General features: G+C 36.9%; 1 protein-coding gene across 2 annotated transcripts in view; it reads left to right on the top strand.

Annotated features, from left to right (window-relative positions):
• The window catches only part of LPCAT1 (lysophosphatidylcholine acyltransferase 1), a 62,696-nt gene that overhangs the window by 11,166 nt on the left and 28,449 nt on the right, over positions 1–23,081 (top strand). For both annotated transcript variants that reach the window (XM_061994724.1, XM_061994723.1), the window contains exons 4-9: positions 8,380–8,492; positions 9,913–9,973; positions 12,420–12,478; positions 16,929–16,963; positions 20,550–20,604; positions 22,221–22,303. In XM_061994724.1, the coding sequence (XP_061850708.1) occupies positions 8,380–8,492; positions 9,913–9,973; positions 12,420–12,478; positions 16,929–16,963; positions 20,550–20,604; positions 22,221–22,303 (406 nt within the window). The remainder of the gene's footprint in view (positions 1–8,379; positions 8,493–9,912; positions 9,974–12,419; positions 12,479–16,928; positions 16,964–20,549; positions 20,605–22,220; positions 22,304–23,081) is intronic.

Below are 23,081 nucleotides of genomic sequence, written 5' to 3'. Positions count from 1 at the left end.
CCCATGGGAGACAGTCCTTCATGAACTTCTCCAGTGTTGGTCCTTCCCATGGACTACAGTTCCTCACTCCAGCATGGGGCCTCTCACGGGGGCAGCTCCTCACACCCTGCCCTGACGTGGCTCATCCACCGGGAGAACAGTCCTTCAGGTACTGACTGCTCCAGTCCTGGCAGCAAATCTGCTCTGGTGTGGACTCCTCTCTCCCCTTAGGCTCCCAGGTCATGCCAGGAACTTGCTCCAGGGTGAGCTTCCCATGGAGTCACAGCTTCCTTCAGGCATCCACCTGCTCCAGTGTTGGGTCCTCCACAGGCAACGAGTGAATCTCTGCTCCCTGGTGGCCTCCATGGACTGCAGGGATACAGCTGCCTCACCATGATCCTCATCACAGGTCACAGAGGAGTCCTTCTTTCAGGACCTAAGCACCTTCCTCCCCCTCCTTCTGCACTGACCTTGGTGTCTGTGGAGATGTCTTCACATTCTCACTCCTGTTGCTGCTGCAGTTCAGCAACTGGACAAGAACTTCTTCCCCTCCTCAAATATGTTATTCACAGAGATGTTACTTCCAACAATTATTGGCCAGGACTGGGTCAGCTATGGGTTCTATCTTAGAATTGACTGACATTAGCCCTATCAGCTACAGGGGAAGCTTCTAGCAGATCTGTGTTTGAAGAAGCCACCCCTGTAACCCCGCTGCTTCCAGAAGCCTGGCCCAGGCAAAACCTCTACACACTACTGCTATTTGTCGTGTGCTATCTGCGAAAAAGTGGCCATGTTTTCATGGATCACATGGAGAATTGTCAATGGTCTAGACATTCATCTAGAATTTTTCCTGTATAGGTCAAAATTTATTTTTATGTTCTTCAGTTTTGTAAATCTTGCGAACTTGTACCATCACCAACAAAGTTTTTGAGCCAGCTATTGATAATCCTACCCTTGCTGTCTCAATTGAGACTTTGTTAATGGTCATGCAGAATCTTCTGCGAAGTTTTAAATACATAAACTTAAGTCTGTAAACAGGCTTTTCAGTGTTTAAAAGAAAAAAAAAGCAACAGAGGAAATTTGAAGATAATTTCCAAAGATGAGGACTTTGGGTGAAGACTAAATCTTCCAGAATATCCAAATACAATATAAATAAATAGACTGTTTATCAGGACATTGTATGTGGCCTGTCAGAGAGATCAGGTGGTTTAGCAGTCACAAAAACACGTGATTGCTAAGTGATTACCAAGATTGGTTCTGAAATTATTTCTGGAGCAGCTGCCCAAATTATTGTACCCATAATTTTCTAGTCATGGAATATTAAACTTTCAAACTACTTTTAAGTCCAGATCATTAAAAGCCTGTTCTTTATGGTATTGGAAGTATTCCACAAGTGTGTTTGTGTACCAGTGTTTTATAGCTTTCCAACTTGAAGATAACTCTCTGGACTACAAAAGCCAGTTTCAAAAGCAGACTTGAGTCTTGTGACTCTTTCAGATAACTTCCTTCTTTTTAGGAAAAAAAAAAATAGAAAACATCCTTTTGCTGTGACAGAAGAGTTATGACCTTTTCAGTTTGTGGTCAGTATTGAAGAGAATGACCTACTTGGCACACAGAGTATGTTAACAAACTCTACGGAGGAACTACTTGCCCAAATCATAGAAGGTAAGGGGTTGGAAGGGAGCTTTAGAGATCAACTAGTCCAACCCCCCTGCTAAAGCAGGTCCACCTAGATCAGGTCACACATTTGAACAATGATAAAAAAGAATCAGTAACTGCTAAGTAGAGAATGCCAGAACAGATAGAGCACATCACATGATGCTGAAGAATAAGTATTTCTGCACAGTGGCTCACCAGAGTTTTGGTAGGTCAGAGATGTAAAGTTTACTGGACCAGTTTAGTGTAAGGTGTTCAGCTCAGGGAAGATGACACCTGGGAATCTGTTGCAGCTTAGAATGGCTGAAGAAGTTAGATCAGTCGATTCATCGCTGCAGGTCCTTAAACTTTGCTGTTTTGTGTACTGGACCCTGCTTCAAGTCAGGGCAACCTCTTTACATAAATTCTGGCCTTATTTTTGTCTGGTAAAAGAACCTGGATAACAGTTATTTTTCATTGCTGAAGTGGCCAGTGCTTCTGCAGAAATAATTTAATATGGAGGAAGAGGGATTTGTCCATAAACATGATTTGGTAGGGATTTTGTTGGACAACTTTTGTGGTTCAGAAGTCATCTGTGGTCTGAACTTAGAAAAAAATATATTTAAGATGATAAGCTAATTTAAACTTTAAGTAACTCCTCATTATCTATAATGTCAACCTCTGAAAAGGTACCTGTGAAATTAATGAGAGGATATGTTATCTTAAATTTATGAAAGGAAAGGAGATCATTTGCACTTGGCAGAATGCAGAAGAGCAATAGAAGACAATTACACAAACTATCTGTTCTGTTGTGGGCATTTTTTTCCACATCTAGTAAATGTGGGGGTTTTTGCTTAAGCTTGTCTTTTGAAAGTGCTTTATAGGTCTTGACTGTCATGACTATAAAACAAGAAATAAGTAATTTGATGGGAAACATTTATGCTATGGCAGGTGAGTATTATTTTCATTTCAGAAATGAAAAGATTCCAAATGACTCATAATCTCTGTTATGCAACCTAATCTTCCAGATTGTCCAACCTGGTTGCTTTTCCCACTCCCCGTACCTTCCATAGCACTCAAGGAACGGACCTGTGGTAGACTCGGTTCTTTTCTAAGGATCTTACATTTAAATATTTCCAAGATTCATCAAAAAAAACCTGCTGTGAGATAAAGGCATCACAGATTTCTTCTCTTTATACACCATAAATCTGCTGATTAATCACTAAGGTCACCAGCTTGAATACCAACATCCTGTGACTGTAGCCTGCCTTGAGTACATAGATGGGCTCCCCAATTGCAAGGAGCATCTTGAAGTTATTGCTTATCCATTTCAGCCTCTCATTTAAAAAAACTTCCATTTCAAAATTCAATGTTTTCTTCCAGCTCTAGGCATCCAGATGATCCTGCAATATTTCAGTCCTCACAAGAGCTCTTTTGGAGACAAAATATTTGCACTGTCACCTGTGTATCATTGGTAGGCATTTATTATTTGCAATCCAGGACTTCTTGGATTATTTTTTTCACCATGAAGTCAGTAACAATTACTTCTCATTTAAACTGCTGCTGGAATGCCACCATCACTTTTTTTTTGAGCATTCCTGTTAATATCATTTATGGAAGTTACAAACTACATTATAAAGGAAACCTGCAGACTAACACAACTGCCTTTGTAAAATCCTTCTTAGACTGGCAACAGAAAGCTAAAACATACAACCATGTTCTCATACAGCCATTGCAGGTGTGAGAGCAAACAGCAATCTTTGTAATATGAAAAAGGTCTTTGTTCTGTAAGAAGTCCTTAGAGGAAATAGATCACGTTTTGAAAGACCAACCCACATACCACAGAATTTACTTCTGTTAAAGCTGGAGAGAACACTGATTATTTACCTCCCATTATTGACCTCTCCTTGTCCTACAGACTATTTCCTGCCTTTCTCTTTGGAAATAGAACTTTTCGATTAACGCTGGCTCTATAGCCAGGGATACTTGGTATCTGTTGTGTCAGATGGTCCGTTTAGTCAAACTCAGAGAAGTTGTTCTTGACACTTACTTAGCTTTAGTGGTTAGTTCAAGCTTGGATCACAAAAGTATCTATTTCTGTGTATGATTGTTGCTCTAATAAGAAACTGCCACTAACTTTACAGTTCTCATGTAGAATACCATGACTGCAATAACACTATTTTGGGAAGAACAATATAACTCCAAGTGGAAAAGATCCTGATCTTGGTTGGCTTCAGTTTTGTACATTGATAGAACCTCATGTATTTGTTGTTTGGGGCTTGAGGGGTTTTTCCCATTTTTAAGGTCTCTTAAGAAAAAAGCCATTTTATTCCGGAACCTTAATATTTTATTTCCCATAACCTTCAGAAGACCTCTGAGCCACTTGCAGATTTCTTTCTTCCTTTCTGTCCAGAAAAGAGCAGTTTTTGTGTTAGGTAATACTTCATTAGACAAGGCGTGAGTTTGGAACTTTGTGTGTTTATTTGAGGGAGGCAGCTCTTAAAACCAAGACCGAATCAGCACTTTTCAACCTTTAACCTTTTTGTTTTTGTAAGCCCTAAATACAGAATGCACAAGAGAGCAACTGTTATTAGAAAAGTAATCTCTTTTTTCTTCATAGTAGGAAAAATCAAAGAGTAAATACTATACATGGATGTTCCACTGCAAGTCACAGTACACAGCCTATCTCCATGTTAAATTCACCTAGAGGCAACTTACACTGAGACGGCAAGAGCCAGTACATCAGAGACACATATGTGATGGGATTTTGCCTGTTTAGGGCAGAGATCAAGTGAAAGCCTCATGTTCAGCATTCTCTACTTGTGCAGGAAATCTGTCACTCTGCTGTTTGTACAGCAGTGTAAATCTATGGATACCTTTTAGAACAGTATTTAGTGCCACATTGCCACCCCATTGCTTTTTGTGTTCTCTGACACCTTGTAGGCCAGTGGTGATGTTACCAGAATAGTTTTATTTACTATATGGTTGTAACTGTCAAGCAAAATTTAAATTATTTGTTCAATACTTTATTCTGTTGTATGTTAAATAGCACTTCATGGCTTGATTTGAAACAAGGTCTCCTCATCCATATTTGCCTGGAAATAGAGAGGTGTGAAATAACTTTTTGGGGTTTTTTTGGTTTGTTTTATCCTGGAAGGTTCATTGATACCAATTTTATGTGTTCATCTAATCGGAAATATTTTTTGCTTATGCATCAGCTGATACTTGAAATGATTGCATGGGAATTACAGTTCTGCCACCCTGAAATTAATTAAAGCAGTACTGGGTTTTTTTTCAGGCTCTCTTAAAAAAATGCTTCTTTCTGTTAGAGCAACTTTCTGATGGTTATCTGTGGTGTTCTGGCTGCCCTGAAAGAGGTTTTGATGAATTTACTGGCAGAATTGTTTAAATTAGATGTCTGTCTAAGAAGATGGATCACAGCATGTGTTGCCTGTCTTCAGGACTACTTGCAGTTAGCTGAAATTGGGTATGAGAGTGACTACACCAAGTAGGACTGACACTGCTAGAGTAAAAACTAATAATGACACTGGCAAGATCAATTCTGTTAATTCAGGGGTTGTCTGCTATGGCCCACTAGAATTTATAGTTTAAGTGTGGTTTTAATGGAGTGAGAGGAGCACATCTTTCAGCATCTCTGAATACTTGGGCTGTGGTCTTTACCGAGTTGTTACAATTGGTCTTGGACAGTTAAATTGATGAGCAGAGAAGGTTAAAATTATGTTCTGTTTATTAAGCCTGTTGCATGGTTCTGCTTTTTTATTTCATTGCTAAGTATGCCAGCGATCTGAAGCGTTTTCATGAATGCTATTTTTTTTCCTTCTCTGACTTTGCTCTTATCCTGCCTATTCCTTGCCTTGCATACTACCTTACAGTACAGTCTTGAGGTTTCCCTGTGGTTTGACTTGACTTCTGACCACAGCCTCATCTTCTCCATCTATTTGGTGTATTTTTCAGCTTCTTTGTACAGACCTTTGGCCCTGCTCCTGACTATTTCTTGCACAGATTGACTTTGCACAGCCTTTGAATTTTCAAGTTTTTCCTCTGTTTACTGAACACGAAAATACGTGATGAGAGTAAAGGTCCGTAGCCCTGTGCTCTCTTTTCAAAAGTTGTTATGAAAAGAGTATATAGGGAAAGACAAGTACAGAGGTAGCCTTCCCTTGGTGTGTACTTTCAGCTTTGTACTGATGACTGAGTTCCAGTTTTACTGAAATTGTTGGACTTAGCCACTAAGATCCTGATATCTGGTGTCTTACAGGATCTTAGTTACTGTTTAATGTTAAAACAAGAATTCTGTCAGCTTTTTAGTATAATACCTAAGGAAGTAAGACTTACTATGATCACTCTGTCTATTAGGCTAAGAATTGGTGTGACAGGTTGAAATAGTGATGGTGTCATGCATATTTCAAAGAAAGGTGATTGTTTGAAAGGTACTGAGTTCTGCAAGCTTTGTGAAAGTAGTGTCTGAACTGTGAGAAAATAAATGAACTTACCTTGCATCCACTATTGTATCACATAATTCAAGAGACAGGACAAATTCATAGGAAACCAAGCTTTTGATTGTCCCCATTCTTTTCCAGAATACAGTGATAGTTTTAATTTGCATATGGGTGTGTTGCTGTTAGTGGTGTTGCCTGTTTGTAAGTTAACTTGCAGTGTTATTGAGGTTGTTAACATTGTAGTAGCTTGCTTTTGGGAAGGTTTTAACTGTAAAGTTACCACTGCTTGCCAGTCTAGTTTTCAGATCTAGGTTACATTAGTGGTTAGAGACTCAAAAATTGTCTGTAGTCTAATGTTTCTGTCATACTGTCGATAAAGAAGACCATGCTTGCAGCATATCCTTAGAAAAGCGCCTTGGAGCTCTGAAATTACCCTGTTCATTCCTTGGCCAGAAGTAACTTGAATTTCATTATTTGGGCTTAATGTAAAAGAAACTTTAAGATGAAGGCTTAGTATGTTTGCCTTCTTTTTTGCCTTCTCTTACTTGATAATATTGTTTTTGCTTCAGAATAGTAATTTGCAGCAATAAAAGAATGTCAGGACTAGCATCACTAAGAAACAAAATGAACAGTTATAAAATCAAGTATGGCTTCCTTTGCATTTTTTATTGCTTACTCTGGGTTTTTGTTTTGATGGTTTTCGTTTCTATTTTTTGTGTATGGTTATTTTGCAGGTTTCTTGGAGTTGTGGGGTTTTTTGTTATTGTTTGGGGATCTTTTACCTTCCCACAGCAATAACCCCAGCTGGCCCAGGATGATCTTAGCTCTCCTAGCAGGTGTTGTTCTGTGGATGTTGTCTAGGAGCAGGGATGTAGGAAAAAGTGAAAAAGCTTGGTAACTTTCCTCTGATACACTGTCTCCTAAGCTTTGGGAACTTGTGGGATAAAAGCTGTATTTCAGAGGCTGGCTGATTGTTTGGGAATTTACTGCAAAGTATACCAAAAAAAGTTTCATAGAACCATAGAAGGATTTTGGTAAGCTGCTGGCTAAACTGCCAGTGGGGTAACACCAGAACCAGGAGCTTTTTCCAAGTGCAGTACTGTAATTCTTTCAACTGTTTTCTTCTTCCGTTTTAAGCACTGGCTGATCCATTAATGCATAAAGTTTATCCTTGACCAAAGAAGATTATACAACTAGTATAGTTGTATAATACAACTAGGATAGTTGTATACAACTAGTATACAACTAGTTGTATACTAGTTGTATAACAACTAGTATAGTTGTATATACAACTAGCGAAGCCACCTCACAGTGGTGGAAATATGAAAACTATTTTAGATAGAGTTTTCATATAGAGAGCAACTTTTGTATAGAGAGCAAACAGAATAGCTAATAATTTAGTGACTCTTGAACCTTGAATAAAATTTCGAGATACAAAAATTATAACAATGTATTTGAAATCAACCTGCTTAAATAAATTATGCTTCTCTCATAGTGCTTCATGCTGCAGAAGATTTGTATATGCTACTTACTATTTTGTAAGTGACCTCAGTTTTCTTGTGACAGAGAGGGTACTGTGGATTGATATCTGATTCTTGTGTATGCTTATTATGTATCTGGCTATGTATAAGAGGTTTTCCACTGAACCAGGAAGAGAATGCCTAAGATCTGATTCATCTAGTATGAGGAACAGGTAAACAGGTGACAGCTCAGAAAATAAGATGCTTTTTCTCTTGATGATTCTGATTACCCAGAAAAGATAGTCTGTGTATGAGATGGCTTTGTTGTACCTTCAGTGAAGCTGAGCTCTCATAGAAGACAAGGACTCTAAAGACAGCGGAATTTTGATCCACAGAATGTTATTTGGAAGCACTTGAATAGGGAGATTCTTGCTACTTCACTGTGCTGGGGGTGGCTATAGGTTTTGTGATTTTTTTTTTTTTTTTTTTTCATCGTAGGAGGAAATGGCCTATAGCCAGCCACAGCTGCTTAGTTGCAAAAAAGTGTGCGTAATATGTACAATCACATTTTAAATTATCTGTGCTATATGTGCATTGGTCTATTTAAAAATTGAGCAAGTATGAAGTGCTAAAATTGTGAAAAGTGTTTTCTTCACAGGAATTCATGAAAATATCTCAGTAAAACTGCAATAATTCAGCTCAATATTTAAGCTTGCAGTGTAATATAATAAAGTACTTGTGTACTTGTATCAAAATTTTTGTCCAGACGACTACTGGGGAGGGGAAATCTTTTTAAAACAAAAGGGAAATAAAGGCTGTTTTATTTGATTTTCTTTTCCCTTTAGCTCTAATTAAATACATCCGACCAGTGTTTGTGTCTCGATCAGACCAAGATTCTCGCAGGAAGACCGTTGAAGAGATAAAGAGACGTGCTCAGTCTGACGGTAAATGGCCACAGGTACTGTATACTGCTACTGTGTGACAGATGGTACTTGTAATTTCAAGGCACAGTTTACTTTTTTCCTTGTGGGATGCTTTATATGGTTTTTAGGGAGTGGGATTTCCTCCCCCACTTTCTAGAAGATACAGTCTGAGGCTCTTGTCAGTACAAAACACAGGTTTTTCATTGCAGTGTGTTTAAAGGGGAAACTGAGGAAGTACATGGGAAGACAGCTCTATTAAATGATACTAAATGGACAGACAGGTTTAGAAAGTACTTGAAGAAGAAAATAGTAAGGTGTTTAGCAGAGTACCTGGGGAATATTGTGTGTCCTTGCTCTTCTAAAGATTGTGGCCAAAGTCTTTGTTGGAGATGTGATGCTAACCAGCACAGCTGAAGCAAATCAGGTGTTCCAATAAATGGAGTACACCTCTGTTACACCACATGATGAAGCATGACTAAAGTAAATGGCTCAGGGTTTTTCTGCACCTGAAACTTCACTATAATGCGACTTGGAAAAGAGAAACGAGAAGGAAGAGATGACTGCTTAACATCTCAGTTTTTTTAAAGCATGTGATTATTGTGAAGCATTCTTCTCGTAAATTTTTATAGTTAAGGTACAGCAACGTGGCAGTGGTTATATGCACATACTGGACTACAAAAACATTATATATAAGCAATGTGACAGAAGGTAATACGTAGCTTTCACATCATGACTTTTCATCAGTAGATTTCAAAGCTCTTTAAAAAGTAAATATTCTTACTTACAGATGAAGAAACTGAGTTGCAGAGCTGAAGTGGTTTTCAGAATGTCTAGCAATTTAGTACCAGAGTGGACAATAAAACCAGTAATGTTAATTCTAGTCCATTGGTTTGTCTCCTTATATGTATTTATTTCCTTTAAATGTCTTGTTCCGTTACTCAACAAAATTTCAGCAGTTCTTGGCTTTTTGCCGACCTCAACGTTTTTTACAGTCTGACCTCTTCCTCTGAATTCAGTTTAACTTTATCATTTTTTGCCTTATTAGAATTCTGTTTACATATGTTCAGCCTCTCATTCTGACATCTGTGCACATGCCAGTTAATAAATGCAAAAATAAGTCTTCCTTTTAGCCTGTAAGCAGGTAGTTTGAGATATTTTTACCAGCACCAAAACCTTCTGTGGAAAATTTTCTTGTACTCACAAGTGTTTCTGGTTGCTATCAATGTTCCAGTTGAATAGAAGGTCAAGGAAGAGGCAAATTCATAGATAAGAAAAATATCTTTACTATTAAGACAGAACATTACTGGACTTCTTTATTGAGCAGTATTTTTTTTTACTCTGAGCTGTTTTTCCCTGAAAACTGTAATCAGTTAATGTTAGCTTTGAAAAGATATGTTTTATAAATAAATCCACATTGAAATAGCTCTTAAAAGTCAACTTTTTTTTTACTTCAAGATAATGATATTCCCAGAGGGCACTTGCACAAACCGATCCTGTCTAATTACATTCAAGCCTGGTAGGTATGATGCTCATTTCTCTGTTCTCTACAGAATGTTCTTGTATCTTCATTTTCTGAGATACCACTTGGCATTCTAATTTACTTGCTGTTTCAGGAATTGAGTGAAAAAACTTGCAGTAGGGTGGAACTGGAATAGAAATTTTCTGATGTTATAAAAGGGCTGTAGTTCCACTGTTGGGCCAAACATTTCAGATAAATGCTTTGGTTTTTTTCTTGGCTGCTGAGGTGATAAGAGCTAGAGGGCAAATGTTTCTTACTGGGTTTTTGTGGTTGTCTTTTTTTTCTTGCCACCTCAATTTCTTATTTTGGGTCTGTCATGCAGCATTTAGATACACTATAATGCTTAAGATATCAGTATGTATCTATTACAGGCTGCTACAGCATTTGTTGCTGTGTTGCATGTGTTTGATTCCTATCCAACTCTTCAGCTAAGTTGCATTCAGGTGAAGATAGCACAAGAATCGTACCAGCATAGCACTGGTAGAGAGGCTGTAATTTCTTGAAATGCTTTTTAATGAATGTCTAAATTCTAAGCTCTTTTCAGTTAGTATCACCCTTTTAGCTGATTGAATTAGTAGCAAGTGTAACACAGAATATTGTTGCAACTGTAAACTGCAGTTACAGTGGGGCAAAATGAGGATACTGCAGTGAACCACCAGTGTTTAATGTAAACTTGCCTTTATGATACAGGTAGGGAGATGTGAATGACAAGGTTGCAGTGAGCAAGGCATTTGTGAATGTGTTTTTTGACTCTTCCTAGATTTCTGCCTAGCTCATTGTGTTCTGGTCTCAGTGTGTGTCTTATACTTTGTGTTGCTTACAACTTACATATTGCTATTAGAATATCATGAAATGAGTCAGCATTGTGATTCCTTGCACTGATTAATTTGGCTGAAGGAATCTCAGTATTGTCTCTTGAACAAACATTCAAAATCTTTTCTTTTCTTTGTCCCCTCTTGGCTTTCTACCTTTTTAGATGAATAAGTGGTGGTTAGGAGAACATCCACTTCTTTCGCTCTTTCTCCCTCTCTCTCCCCATCTGAATCCTGTCCATGCTTTGAAAAACAGCCTGAATCCTTCATTAAAGTCCTGATTTCCTGCACTCCCTCTGTGCCATAGACATTCCAGGCACCATATACTTTCCGCCTCAAGTCACTACTTCCTTTCTCTGGTCTAATACATGCTTCTGTCTTTTCCTGCTGGAACCTGCTTCTGTATCCATCTAGCCTCCCAGATACTTTGCCTGAAAATTCCTTACTATTAGCAAATTTCTTTAGGTCTCTATTCAAGTAACTTTCCCTAATCTACTCATGTGTCCTACTCTCCTTGCTCTTACTACACAGATTTTTGGTTTTTGCCAGCTAGTCAGATAGGACAAGCTAGTCTAGTTTTGTTTAAATAGTGGTCTTCTCATCTACCACTCAGATTTTGTCGTCTTTGGACTCTTTCATAAGATTCTTAGGCTGTTTTGGGAGACTGAACGGAAAGTACCACTGGGTCAAGAACCAAATCTCTGCAGGGTTCTGTTTAGACAATCTTCATTTAAAGATACTTATACTCCATCAACAATTACTTCTTTTCATCTATGCAAATATTCTATAAAGTAAATGTAATGCTAAGAATACAATATACTTCCATCATTCAGTTTTAAATCTTAATTGAAATGTTAGAGCTTAGTAAATTGCTATAAAAAACATAGTGTAAGTGAAGACTGTCGTTACTGTTTTAATGGAAAAGATGTTTAGAGAAGTCTTGAGCAGAGTAGTTATAATGCTTACCCAATCTTTGTGCTAAAAAACAAGCAAATGATCAGAGAATGACATTTATAGATCTTGTGCTACTTATTTATCAGAAGTATAATTTTTCTATGAAATGAAGTGGTACTTCTGTACAATACCTCTAGTTCAAAGCTTTTTCACTATTAGATTTTCCATAGTTAGAGAGTAAACATGTAAGCCCTTCTGAGAGGAATTAAGATGGGAGAAAAGCTAAATTACTTCTTTTAATTTAGAGATGATAAATTTCCTACAAATCAGTGTTGCTTAGCTAAAAATAGAAAGCTTATTTTGCATAAGAAGGCTTTAGATTCCTCACCGAAAAATACACAGGATATTTAATGACTTCACTGTCTTTAACATTATCAAACTGAATTTGGTACTGGGCTTTGACTTGGGTATATGATAGTTTATGTCGGTGGCAGAGGATAATTTAGAGCATGCAAGCAAGCATTCATAATTGTTTATCTTCTGAAAAGGTAGGTATACATTGTCATTCTTCAGAGCCTCATTTTAAAATACCTTTGAGGCTACCTTTGGGTCTTATTCTTTCACTCTTAACTAAATCCTGTTCATATCAGTATTGTATAATATTTTTCTTTACTGCAATAAATTTCTTCTGTACCAAAATCACTATAAAGTAGTGATGTGTTGTATGTGCCTTCTAGGAGCATTTATTCCTGGAGTTCCTGTACAGCCAGTGGTTTTACGTTACCCAAACAAACTGGTAAGTTCAGTTTATAGTAGATATGGAAGGCTTTTCTCTAAATACATTGGCACTTTTGTAATCTTTTGTGTTAGAGAATTAAATTTGGACATTTGAGAAACTAATAAATGCTTAGAGATCAATGTAATTGGTCTTAACTGTTTAAATGTTTCTGCTATTACTAGGTTACTGCTTTAAAACAGTGCTTTGAAAGTTGCTGACTTTGTTACAAGAAGCACTTTACAAATGACAAGGCAAAACCCAATTTCTGTCTAGGATCCCTGTTCCCATGTGCTTCCTGTTAACTGCGGTGTGTACTGGAGAGTTTTCTTAATATAATTTATTACTGAAAGATTCTTTTGCACCTTCTGCCTGTGGAGGTGTTAGTTGCAACTAGTTGAATAACTAGTTAAACGGTAGTAATGTGTTTGGGATTCCTGCCCCTTTATAAGATGTCTGGTTGTCCATATTTTACGTTCACAGTGCAGTTGTCTACAAAATGCTAGACCCTAGCCAAATTGAAGTAATCCTTCAATATAAATCAGATTTACAGAAATTTTATTTGCAAAATACAGTGTGTATTTGCAGTATCAATTATACTACATTATACATTACATTGTACAATTGTTACAAATGCTTTTGAAGACATAGACAAACAAATGAAGACAAAGTTCACGTGATCTATTTCAAGATCAAGCCTACAGGAAATCGCAAGAGAATGTTTTTTTTAAATATTATTCATTTTACTTCATGTAGATACTTCCCTGTCTTACTGCAACCAGAATCCTGTCTGTCTACATTCCTTGGTTAATTAGGAGATGCTTCCTAGTGAACTTTGCTAGCTCGTATACTTGAAGGGGTTTTTTTTTTTTTGAACATTCTATTATGCTCACATAGAAATAAGTGCAGTGTAGTGGATTGCATGAGACTTTTCATTAAATAATTGTTTCATTTTCAGGAAGAAAGATTCTTTTGTAAAAATATTTTTCAGCCTGTATTGCATTGCCAGTTTAAATTGCAGATAGGCACATCCCTTATGCCGTAAGAAGTAACAAGGTATATTACTATTAAACTTCTTTATAACAGTAGAAAATTATCAAAGGCTTTATCTTCAAAAATCTGTTTTCATACTGAACTATCCTTATTGCCTGTAGTACGTAATATGCAGTGTTTGTCAACTAATACTAAATCACAGAATGGTAGGAGTTGGTAGTCCTCTATAGATAGGTAGTCCCCCTGCTAAATGTTCCTAACAGAACAGAATTCATTTCATTAACAGAAATTGTGAGCTTTTTACATTGACATAAATCAATGCAAAAGTTAATTAAAAAAAATTTTATATTGCTACAAAATGTTGTAAAAGAAATTGTAAATATATCTCTAGATATTCGTTAGAGTTAACCTGAATCTGAATCTTTTTCCTACTTGTTATAATTACTGTAAAATACTTCATTTTAAGTGGCTGAGTCATTTAACCTCCAAAGGTCTCCTTCCACAAAGCATTAACTGGGGTTAGGGGGTGGAATAATTACTATTACCATTTGATTTTTAGATTAGCTTGGCTGCAGAAGGGTTGCAGCAAAATTAAAATGAGAAGAGGGAGGAGAATTATGTGATACATGAAGGTGAGATTTATTTTCATTAGGGTGCAGTTAAGAGGTAGCGTTCGGAAAAATGTCGTGAGCAGAGGTCGATGGTCACAATGGAGACGGAGGAATCCTGTAAAATTTATTCAAATAAAGGGAGGGGACATAAAAAGCACTATTGTTCTTTAGTGGACTGAAACATGCAGCAAAATTGATGATGAAAATTCAGTTCCTTTCTAGCATATAAATCTAGTTCTAGTTGTCATGAAGAACTCCTTATGGTCAGGGTTGCCCTCCGAACATGAAAAGTATTCAGGCTTGTGATTTGTTTACAATAGATGATACCTCTGGTCCTGTACCACTGCTTCTTTAGGAGTAGTATGTTAGCATGCTGCTCCTCTTGATGCATGAGCAGAAGGAAATTGTAAGACTTCATGTTGTTTAGATCTGAAATTCAAACTTTGCTTTTGTTTGTCTAGTTTGGTAATATTTTGCCTGTTGGAGGCTTGACAGATATTACCTAGGTTCTAATTAAAATAAATGCTCTGATATCTGCCTCCATAGAGTCTACAGCAATCCTTTTAACAATTTGTTTTTACACTAAATTTCTCTATGTATACAGCTTTTCCTTCCTTTAAATTTTCTGCCAGAGTGCTGATAATTATGAAAGACTGCATACCTGTTTAAGTATTACAGAGCCATTTTAAATACAATTTTATGTTCAAGTGTCCACCAGTAACTGCTGTTTGGTAAGAGGTTTGGCGGCATCTCTTGTGCAGCTTTGGTGTATCAGATTTGAGCATTGTAAAACATAGCCAATCTGCTGCTTGAAGCTTGGCATGACTCTTGTGTCAAATGCTAATTATATGAAAGATTTGACACATTCTTGTGTCAAATGTAAATTATATGGAATATGTACTCTGCACAAATCAAAGGATTCATTATCTAGGTACAGAAGTTTCTAAGTATTCAGAATGCTATCAAAGTGAGTACTGTCCATAAGCATAAGCTAGTAGCTGTGCTAAATACAAAAGGTGTATAAACTAGATATGTAAAACACCACTTCCATCTTCCACATGCTGTTTTTATCATAAAAACACTGGATATGCTGGCAGAAGTCTTCTGGAAAATAGGTCTGCCTCTTGCACACCAGAATCCTGTTTCCCACCACGTAGAGTTCAATTGTCATCCCTGCTGCACCCTCGTGATCTCAATGAGAAGCAGCACATGTCTGCATAGCTTATTTGAAGTTATTGTGCCAGGTAGCTAGCACAACAACTGGATTCTGAAAATACCTATTCGCTGTTTGATTGCCCCAACAAGGTACCTTTATAGAGCTCATTTTTAAATTTTGTCTCTTTTTGCACTGTTCTGAGTTAGTGAGCGGAATTGCATATGTGTAATGCTGTTCCTAAATGGCAGATCTAGTCTCTGATTAGAGAAATAAGTAGCTATATATATTGCAGCAGTTAAAGTTTGTAAATTAGAGTTGCTTATAGAAAAAACAAACCAAATAATGTGTTTCCTTGCAGTATTATCAGAGACCTCAAAATTGCCAGAAACCGTTTAACAGTGAAACTATAGATATTAAAGTTCTACAAGATCAGTACATGGATCACCATACATCTATTTTCATTGTTGATTGCTAGAGATAGAATTGTTCTTTATCATATTTTGTTTTATTTTAAAATGTTGCAAGTGAAAATTTAAATTTATTTTAGTCCTTCATGATATCCTGACGTTACTCCAAGCTGCTTATGATCATATTAATCACACTTTCCATCTATTACGGGTGTGTTGCTTTCGTTCATTTTTCTTGTGATAGCCTTTTGCTCTAAGTCATAATTAAAGTATGAATTTGACTTAATTTTTCAAGAGCATGGAAATGAACTGGAACATCTTCAGTAGATTAATAGAAATATCTTTCTGATCTGGTCTTTTAGAAACCTGAAATTACCTACTTCTCTTGTCTTTCCATTAATGACTTGTACATTTTTTTCCTAGTTGGTCAGAATAATAGCTTGGAACTAATTTTCACATTTTTAGATTATTTCTTCTGTGTTTAAATATCATCTCATAGTATTGCTTTTTTTTTTCTACACTTTCTTAGTCTTACAGTTAAAAATGTGGTGACCTTTACTTTCATATTCCTTCTTGTCACCTGTTCTTTCCAAATCTCTTCTCCATTTTTGCTCCTTGTGTCATCTTTACTTCTTTCACTGTTATTTGTTCTCTCTTAGTGTTTTAAATGCTGTTTGCCCTAGCCATCTAAAAGTGCTGCTGGTCTTGCCTGAGATTAAATTGATGGGTTTAAATGTCTTGTAATGTACCTTTTGATTCTTGGATCAGGGAGGTGGATGTATGCCATCTGTGAGTTAAGGCAACTGGAAAAATGCTGTCTTTGGGTAAGACATAAGGTCTTAGTTGTCCTGCTACTTTGTGTCAATTCAGTAGACATTGCTGGATGTCATCTCCACAGATGTCAAAAAAATCATAAGTGTTACAGGGTGTTTGTTTCTGGGAGGTCCAAGTCAAATGCAGGGACACTCTGATGAGCAGGATGAGTTAGGAAGATACATGTGGACTCCAGTTATCAAGGAACATCAGCTTAAAGTAAATAGCTTTACTTTCAAGGCTAACAGCATTTGACCTGGATCTTTAAACATTTTATGAATATAAACAGTCTGTATTTAAGAGCTGGGTTACTGGGTATTTGCTAGCTATGTAAAAGGTGGGTTGATTCCTATTAGGGCTAAGAACTTTGCAAAGAGGGCACTGAAGTTTCCATGACAACCTTTTATCCATATGTCATTAGTTGTGCTATATATAATGTAACAAAAGTTTAAGGTACAATAATTAATGCCAACTTATGCTTCTTTTCTTAGGATACAATTACATGGACATGGCAAGGGCCAGGAGCGTAAGTGATTAATTGCATATATCATGATTGCTTTCCTTCATTAGTTTTTATTTACATGTCTTATAGGTGCATATAATCAAGTAGTAATTGGTGGTTATTGGAATATAATTTGGGATTTATTGGTGTCCTTATTATTAGGATCTTAATTAGGATAATATTCAGTTAGAGGAATTCAGATATAAACAGTGTAAAAATGCTGCTATGATTTTGGTGGTTTGCAGAATAGATTTTAAGTTTTTATTTCAAATTGTAATATTTTTTTAGCCAAGTACCTGAAGTAAAACAAGTCACTTCTGCTCTATGTGCTTTATTGCCTGCAAATCAGTTTGGTCATCAGCCGTTTATATGGCTGTTGTTTGCAATTGGTCTAGTCCTACAGAACAGTCAACCCACATAAGGAATTAAGAGATGCTATTTGCATCATCTTGCCTGAATGTAACTTTGTTTTTTTAATTAAGAAACCCCAAAATGTTATTCTAGAGTTTCCTTAGCAAATTCATATAATGTAAAATACTAAATGAAGCAGTTCTTGCTTGTTTAAAAAAAAAAACCACACTTTTTTAGTGTTACATTCATGTTGGAGTAGAAGTTCGGAAATGTTTAGATGAAGATCAAAACAAGAAATTCTGAACCCTCTGTAAAGACAGGTTGGATTCTCTGGTTCATAGTTCCTTCTTGGGAACTATTGTTTGAATGGCCCACCTGAGATCCTATGTTATTACTAAAACAAGGAAACCATTGGGATTAGCCAAGATTCAGGTAATTTAGAATTTTTTCAGAGAATTTTGACCTTCAAATGGACTGGATACCAGGCCTAATGAAGGACACATCTAGATTTGGACATTAAAGTGATTTGGACATTAAAGTGATTTGGACATTAAAGTGATCATTGATCACTTTAAAAAGTTCAGCTTTTAATTAAATCATCACATTGGAAGTAGATGGTTCCAGGATGGTGTCTAAAATATATAACTGCAGCAATGCTGGGAGACTGTTTAGGCCCATCAGGGCACAAAAGACCACAATTAGCCTCAAGTACCAAAGACCTGAGGACTGCCAAAGGGCAGGGCGAGCTTAATTGCCGCTTAAGGTTCAGGACAAAACAAACCAGGCTACTCATCTTGGGGAAGAAAACAGAAAATAATTTAATGCAAGTCCAGCCAGCCCTTTAAGACCACCTTCTCCCCACCCCTCCCCTCTTCCTGGGCTCAGACCCCTGACCCTGGTGTTTTTACCTCCTCCCCCCCTGAATGGCTTAGGGGGGCAGGGAGTGGGGGTTTCAGTCAGTCTGTTCCTGATAGCTTCTGCTGTTTGTCTCTCCTCAGGACAGGTGGGTTCTGCACCAGTCCTCCCTGCAGGTCCATGGGGTACCTCACACACAGGGCAGCCCTGCACGGGCTGCTCCGACGTGCATTTATCCCAAAAGCTGCAGCTCCTTTCTGCCTCTCATATAGGTCTGCTCTGCAGCACACAGGCTCTCCAGCACCTCCTGCGCCATGGCCGTCTCCCCACACAGTCTCTTGCCCATCTGGGCTCACTCACATGGAGCGGCTGGTGGCTCTCAGTCCTGCGTTGCCCTGCATGGGTTGCAGGGGTACAGCCTGAATTCTCACCACGGCTTGCAGAGGGGTCTCTGGTCTAGTACTTCTCCTTCCTTCCTCCTTCTCTGACCGTGGGGTCCGTGTGGTCACCTCCATCTTGTACCACTCTCACACCTCCTGCCAGCATTCCAAATTCCTGTCCCTAAATAGTGATGGCAGAGGCGCCAGATTGGCCCAGCTGGGCCAGAGGTGGATCTGAACCCAGGAGCCAGGGGAGAGTCCGAGAACTCTTTACTGGGTCTTCACTGCAACCCGCTCCCTTTGTTACCAAGCAAAAGCTGCTCCTTGCTAAACCATGACAAGCATTTACTGCATGCAGGGGTTTCTGTTCCTTCCTTGTGAGTTCCTACCTCTTCCCTTGCATTTGCACTACAGTTCATGTAGCAAGTAAGCTCAGACAGAGGGCAGAAAGTTAAGTAACTTACTTTCAGCCTAATGTCCTACCTGAGGAGTCAAGAACATGTTGTAGGACAAAGAGGAGGCAAGGAATTTGCAGGTGCAGGTGTTTTGCCTCAGATAATTTTAATATGTGCAAAACCCTTATTTGGAAGTGCTGATCTCTGCTAATAAAGTTAAATTAAAATAAAGCTGAATTGGAATCTGAGGCAGCATGTGATGTTATTCAAGTTTACTGGGTCAGTTTAAATTACAGCTTTACTTGACTAGAATGAATTCTCCCAAGTGACCTAAAAAGTTATTTCTGATGTTTTAGCAGAAAACACTGTTAAAACTGGTAATAGTCTTCCTCAGCAAACGTCTCTTTTCTTCTTTCACAAGTATTAGCCAAAACTTAATCGGAAAATGTTGATGTTTCCATAAGTATTCTGCTGGTTCAAAGTTGTAACTTAAAATGAATTGAAAACTTGTCACATGGGAAACGATATACTTTCTTCCACTTAGGGAAAGTAGTGTTTTTACTAGTTTGGCAGTATTCAGAGCAGATCAACTGACTGTACTTTGAAAACAAGGATTGACTGTAGCATACAACTTAAATTTTCTCTATATCAGATGAGTTAGATACAGATTATGTGAGGTTTTTTAAAATGATTTTTATAATTTGATCTTTAATCTTTGAGAATTATGGAGAGTTGGCAGGGCGAAAACTTTACTTTTAACTTACTGGGTTTTTTTCAATGCTGTTGGACAAGTACCTAGGAACCAGACTTTAACATTGCCTGTCAGTGACATAAACATCCAATCAGAAGTTCTGCTGATGTTCTTGCTCCTTTTCTTTGCTTAATGTGTTGGAAGTTCAGTAGAAAGAAGGGAAAAAAAAGGATGTTGCAGCCCTGAGTGAGTGTATAGCAAAGTGAATAGGTTGTTGTTTCTAGGAACGGCACTTTATCTGCCTAAGAGGATTTTGGCCAGCTCTCTCATGGTGATTGACTGCTGTAACTACCTAGATACTGTATAAAATGTGACTACTGACTCTGCTCCCTAATTTAGGTTTACTAAATCCTTTCCTGGATTTGAATCTTAGTGCTTTCTAAGGTCAAGTTTATTCCAGTATCTTGTGTCTTAGGCTACTAAAAGACATGTACTGCATTTCATTAGCAGACTTCTAAAGCACAATGAACTTTGATTCAAAAAAAAAATAATGATAAAATGTTAGAGATCATAATTAATCATACCAACTCTATGCAGATTACAGCATTTTCCTGAAAAAGACCTACCCTTTCTTTACACACTATGCTTATTCCATATCTTACTGTATGTATTAGTACCTGTATATCATATTACTGCTTCTCTACTTGCTTCTGAGTATCTTCTAAGATGCAACTTCAGTAAAAATTGGTTTTGTTCCACCTTAGAGAATATAATATATAGAAGTACTTTCAAAGGCCTTTTTCTGTTAATTTTCTGTCTGAATATGAGCATACCAACAGGTAGAAATGTTTCTTAAAGACTTTGGAGCATAATGTACTACTACATTGCACTACGTGTAAATTTTTTCCTCCATACTTTTGCTTTTTTTCTCCTTTTAGGTTAGAAATTCTGTGGCTTACTTTGTGTCAGTTTCACAATTCGGTGGAAATAGAGGTCAGTAAAAATACTGCAATGTATTCTGCAAAGCATCAGGATACATAATATTGTACTTAATTCTGCAGCAAAAGTTTGTATTAATATTTTATATGTAAAACGATCTGTAAAACTAGGTTAAAATGTCTTCTGTATCTGAAAATGTGGTCTAAATGGAATCACAAAATATAGTTTTCTACTTGGCTTAATGCTTTGCTTTCTAATCAGTTTAAATGAATGAAATACATTTTCAACTCTGTTCTGTGAACAAATTTTTTTATTACCTGATTGCTATTCCAGATAGTACACCAACTCTGTTTGTTAGTCAAGTGTGTGAACAATGATGTACGAACCAAGGACTATCTAGAGAAAAATCTGTGTAAGCAGCTTCTTATAGGCCAGACCGGTTATTTAATATGTTTGTCTAATATTTTTTTATTAGTCTTCACTGTTCGGAATGTGGAATTGGAAAACACACATAAAAATCTATGTATATTCTTAATTTTGTTTAGAGGAAAATACTCTGTGGTCGTAAGGTTAAAGATGATTGCAGTGAAAATGTGAAAACAATTAAAACCTTTCATTTTAAATTGTTATTCTCAAACATTTTACAGAGTGTAATTACTTTTTTGTGGAGAAGTATGATTTTGTAAAGGTATTATATAAGATATTTGACAGATGCTCTGCAATGCTTTTGCTTACATTTTTTAATATTCAAATAGCTACTTATCTCTTACTGGTGGCAGGTTGAATTAGTAGGAACAACTATTACATGTTTACATACATATGCATACTACATTATTATAACACAGAACATATGCTAATCATAATATTTGTCATTACTGTGTTCTGTATGTATTTATGATATACATTTTCCTCAGAAATAATGAATGCACAAAATACCAGCCACTGAACAATTGGATCTATTGTAGAAATTTGTGATTTGTGTTACCACTGTAGTTACATGTTTTCAGCTATTAATAGTGTGTTTAAACAAACAAAAAAAAAAAAACTTATTTACAAAACAGTGGTCTCTTGGTAGAAGGGCCAAGGAGCAACTGCCTCACAGCAGGGGTAAAACAAAACAGCTGATGGGCAGGACTTCTACTTTATCTCAGGTTTTCTACCCTAGGCAAGTAAAACAAGACCTTTCACAGAGAAGTCAACACTGCTGAGCATTCTTGATTTTCGAGGCAGCAACTACTAGCAGATGCTGAGTTTCTGTAGCACGTACAGAACTTGTACGAGGGCAGTTAGGATCTTTGGAATTTTTTTTTTTTAAAAAAAAACCTAATGACTTTCTGAAATATCTGTACCAAAGCAGGAGCTGGCAGAGGGTAGAAGTGCAGAGCTGTTAGCAAGGCTGCTTACAAGTGTAAGGCAGAGTACTTGAAAGCTACTTGTTGAATCTGTTTTTCTAAGAAAGTGCTTCAGTTTTAGGAACATACAGGAAAAATGAGTTGTGATATGTTGAAAATTATATTTTTCCTCTGGTCTCTAAAGTTCCATTTTTATAATCCTTTCGCTAATATAATTTTGTAAGTAACAACAAACAGTACACATTTTTAACCATAGTTCTATAATAGCTTGCTTAAAATGTTAAATACTCTTGGTATAATTCAGTTCTCTGTACACAGTTTCTACCAGTGTATATTCCTTCAGAAGAAGAAAGAAAAAATCCAGTGTTATATGCCAATAACGTCAGACGTGTAATGGCAGAGTAAGTATGTTGTAAATGGAACAAAAGTGCTTATATGACTTTATTTTAGGATCAACAAAGTGCCATGAAATCAAGACAGTTTAGTAGCCTGCTTGCAAAAAAAAATTGTAGTCTGCAGTGGTGTATACAGACCTTTTTACGTAGCAGTTGACTTCTCTGAGGAGGCCAAGGAGCCACGAATAAAGCAGGTTGATGGTTTTGTTTGTCTGGATTTTTAAACATGTTCATATAAAAGGCCAGTTCTGTCACTGCTGTGGGTATTTAGTCTTCTGGGGAGCTGAATTTCATGAAAGTGAATATAACTGAATGTTCTGCTACTGAGGTTCAGTTTTAAGCTATGACTTTTTTAATGAGGTTTAAGATAGTTTCAGATATGGAATGTTAGCCTGTGGTTATTTCAAGTAATAAAACACAGGAAAGCTATTTCTGTTGGAAATAGAGCTCTGATAACAATGCAAACTAATTGAATGTTAACATGAGTACACTTTAAACACTTGTCTATAGTGCTGCATAAGCAAGCTAACATTGAATACAGAGTCCTTCATTCTCTTTTGTTTTTTTTTTTTTTTTATTAACCTCTAATGTTCGTTCATTTTTTTGTCCTTTCAGTACATCTGCCATTAGCATGTTTTTTTCAGTATTTGTGTAGAACCCTCAGGTCTATGATTATTAATAACTCTTGAAGGATTTCTACTAATTTTGAAAGAACTTGTGAAATCTTAATTTCCTTTGTGTAATTCCTCTTCCATTTCTAACTTACCGGTTTCAACCAAAGGCC

Source organism: Colius striatus, chromosome 4, assembly GCF_028858725.1.
Source record: "Colius striatus isolate bColStr4 chromosome 4, bColStr4.1.hap1, whole genome shotgun sequence".
NCBI lineage: Eukaryota > Metazoa > Chordata > Aves > Coliiformes > Coliidae > Colius > Colius striatus.
This window is presented reverse-complemented; position numbering and strand designations above follow the sequence as displayed.